A 3,348-nucleotide genomic window follows, 5' to 3' on the forward strand; every position below is an offset into this window, starting at 1 on the left:
TAGCCGGAAAATCAAGCTGGGCAAACTTACCATCAGCCATTTTCCTAACCGTCCTTTAGATGGCCACTGCTCGAATGCATTGAATAATCTGATCAGTTGTCGGATTTTGATTGTGCTCCATCCATAATTAGGCCTGCAGTTTTGACAGTGTGGATTGACCTGCATATATGCCACCTGGTGTATGGTGAATGACTTGTGCCAATATAGTAGTTTGGTGCCACAATGTATTTGATTCTCGCCCAATACTCAATGGAAAAATCAGTAACCTTCATGAGTTTAACAGCCATTTTTCTTCTCTTGATTGCACTAAGAAGAGACCAAGTCCAGAATGGGCATGATTAATAATAATATCACAATCAAAGAAAACAGAAGATCATTACTGAGAATACAAGCACTCATGTATATTCAAGTCTCTTTATTAATTCCTCTATAAAAAATTTCTAAAATGGTCTTTTCTTTCTCCTGTTAATTAGACTGCGAATGGAGAATTTAAACAGCTCTCAAGATGATCTAAAACCCAAATAAGCTTCCAATGCACATTATCAATAATATAAAAATGGTACAAAAGCATAAGATTATGGGTGAGAAAAGAAAATCCACATCCATTTCATTTGGTACAAACAGCTCTCTCTCTCTCTCTCTCTCTCTCTCTCTCTCTCTCTCTCTCTCTCTCTCTCTCTCTCTCAATTGCACTGAGAATGAAGAAAATATCAACTCATTAATACCAAGCACCGGTGCACTACAGTAAATAGAACTACCCTAAATAAAACATAAGAGGTGGATGCTGGTTACAATATTGAATTGTATATGAAACATGAGAAGTTAGATGCAAAGATAGATTAGTTGGAAGGCATTTATACAGAGAGGCCTGAGCAAGTCTATGAGACCTAGGAAAAACAGTAGACTGGTACCTGTGAAAGCAAGATAGTGGTCTTGCGAATGGATATCATTCCAGAAGAAAAAAAAAATAAAAATGGAGTGAGAATATCGTAAGGTAGAGAATCATCTTTAAAGTAAGTAATATATCTCTTTTTTTTTTTTTCTTAATCATGAACAGACGCCATAACAAAGGAATTTGATCTTCCCAAGGTCTGAAGAACTGTGGGACTCAACATCAGATCAATCGCTCACCATCATCTACTTGAACCCCAAATCCCAAATACATACACCAAATATACAGATTATTGAAGTCTTCTACTTCTTCTTCTTCCGCTTCTTCTTTTTTTTTTTTTTTTTTGGCCAAGAAATTCACAGTACCCAAGATTTTATAAAAACAGTCCATGAAATGTTCTCTTAGTAACTTAGAAAAATAGCATGCCATACTAATGGAAACCACTCTAGATAAATATTCATGGAAAGATTACTCCTAGATAGATCTTTTTTACCTAAGAATGCCCATATAAAAATCACATATTCCCATCTCCTCCTCTTTCATTGATATCTCCTGAAGGATTATTAGTCCATGGAGGAGGATATGGAATAGGCAACCCAGAATTCTGGTAGAAAGAACCTCCTCCATTACCCACCCTTCTACTGAAACCCCGAGGTGACGGCATCGGTGGCAACGCAGGCGTCTGCGTGCCGTGCAATGCTGTGGGGATGTCGTTGCAGGCATAACGGATCAGATCAGCGTTGGCAGCATCCAATTCCTTTTGGAGCCTGTGGACCTGTCTTTGGAGGACTGAGATGGCACCAACACATCCATACACTGGATCCTTCACCCGGGCCTCAGCCTCATAGGCGAGCGAGTTCACAGCATCTTCTCTCTGATGTGGGGGGAGCTCATTTAGGAGCTTTGTCACGTTGCTCGCACCGAAGATCTTATGGACGTTGGCAAATTTCTGTGGCTCTTCTGGTGGAAAATACGGAGCAAATATGCATCCAGGCATGCACTTCCGCCTCAAGAACTTGCAGGCGGCGCAAGGAGAGTTGGAAGAGCTTGATGATGCCATGTCACTGCATCAATGGACAGAAAACCCACAAAGACCTATCAGCAATTTCTTCATATTTTCCTTGAATTTGAAGAAGACTCTCATTCTCTCTTCTTTGAATTTATAGTAGAGACCCCAATTTCATGTAGGACTTGTTTTTGGGCTATAACTAGACATTTCTTTTATGGGTTTCATGAGAATTAGGTTTAGGGTTTGAATCTGGTAGTGGTGGTGAACGATTCAACAAAAAATACCCACAAACCCACCAAGGATTTTTGCATGTTTTCTTGAATTTACAGTCCTCTTTTCTTATTTTATTGTATTTTCTTGCCTCAGAGGCTTTGATTTCCGCCAATACAGTTGCACCACTTACTATACATAGTACTATCCTGAGCAAGGATCTGATTGGTGCAATTTCACCCATGATTTTCCTCTTCCCCGACAAGTATAGTAAAAATCACACGAAAGACTGTTATTCTACCCAATACAAAGACAACCCATTTAGCAAAAACTCTAGATGGGGCCTAAGATACGAAATCATATACCTTCTCTGTGGCATATACGCCATATAAAAAGAAAAGGACTATGTGAATGTGTGTATTAGAAAAAGGCTAAGAGAAGATGTAGAAAAAGTACAGATTCATGTGATTTACCTGTTTGTGATCTAGACCCCTTTGATCAGAAGAAAAGGGCAGTATCTCTTCTTCTTTTATCTCTTCTTCTTTTCTTTCTTTTTTCTTTTTTTTTAAAAATATATATATTCTTTCAAGAACTGGTGTTAGGGTCTTTCAAGATGAAAGAAGCTGCGGCCATTGAATTTTTTTCAAAAAAAAATTAGAAAAAAAAAAAAGATTGGAGAAATTTGTTATTGGTATGGAAAAGTAGTCAAAGGAGAAGGTAGAATTCAAAGGGACAAGGAAGCCTAATTGAAGAAGAAAGGCCTGCAAAAAAGCTTCAGAAACAAAGGGGAAGGGAAGAGATGGGAGAGAGAGGGAGAGAGGCAAATCGCATTTAGTGTTTGGAGGAATGGAAGGCAAAAGACAGGGCTAATAAATGGGGTAGTACACTAAAAAGGAAGACTATAATAACGAAAGCTCTTGCGTGACTACACATTGTCATGTGGGAGAGTGACTATTTGCTGACGTGGCTTCACGACTTCTTCTTTATTAGATCCACCCCGTCCATCATATGACCCACTTTTTTTTGTTTCAGGATCCAAAAATCAAGCTGATTCAATACTCATATGGCATACACCATAGGAACAGTTGAAATGGGAAATCTCACCATTGATATAGTTCAAACACTTTGTGGCGTGTAATTTGGTGTACATATGACACCCAATCCACTCATCCGACGTGGAAAACTAATATGAATGGATTCTATTAAAAAAATTACCTTTAAAGACTAATGTGGACCA

At 38.5% G+C, this 3,348-nt stretch overlaps 1 protein-coding gene across 1 annotated transcript; it reads right to left on the minus strand.

Annotated features, from left to right (window-relative positions):
* Window positions 1-990: 990 nt before the first annotated feature.
* LOC131237894 (LOB domain-containing protein 25-like) lies at window positions 991-2,975 on the minus strand. The gene is made up of 2 exons (XM_058235941.1): window positions 2,585-2,975; window positions 991-1,956 (listed from the first exon to the last, which is right to left on the minus strand). The coding sequence occupies exon 2, from the start codon at window positions 1,950-1,952 to the stop codon at window positions 1,407-1,409; it is 546 nt and encodes a 181-aa protein (XP_058091924.1). The 5' UTR covers window positions 1,953-1,956; window positions 2,585-2,975; the 3' UTR covers window positions 991-1,406.
* Between the last annotated feature and the right edge of the window lie 373 nt (window positions 2,976-3,348).

This window comes from Magnolia sinica, chromosome 2 (genome assembly GCF_029962835.1).
Source record: "Magnolia sinica isolate HGM2019 chromosome 2, MsV1, whole genome shotgun sequence".
Taxonomy (NCBI): domain Eukaryota; kingdom Viridiplantae; phylum Streptophyta; class Magnoliopsida; order Magnoliales; family Magnoliaceae; genus Magnolia; species Magnolia sinica.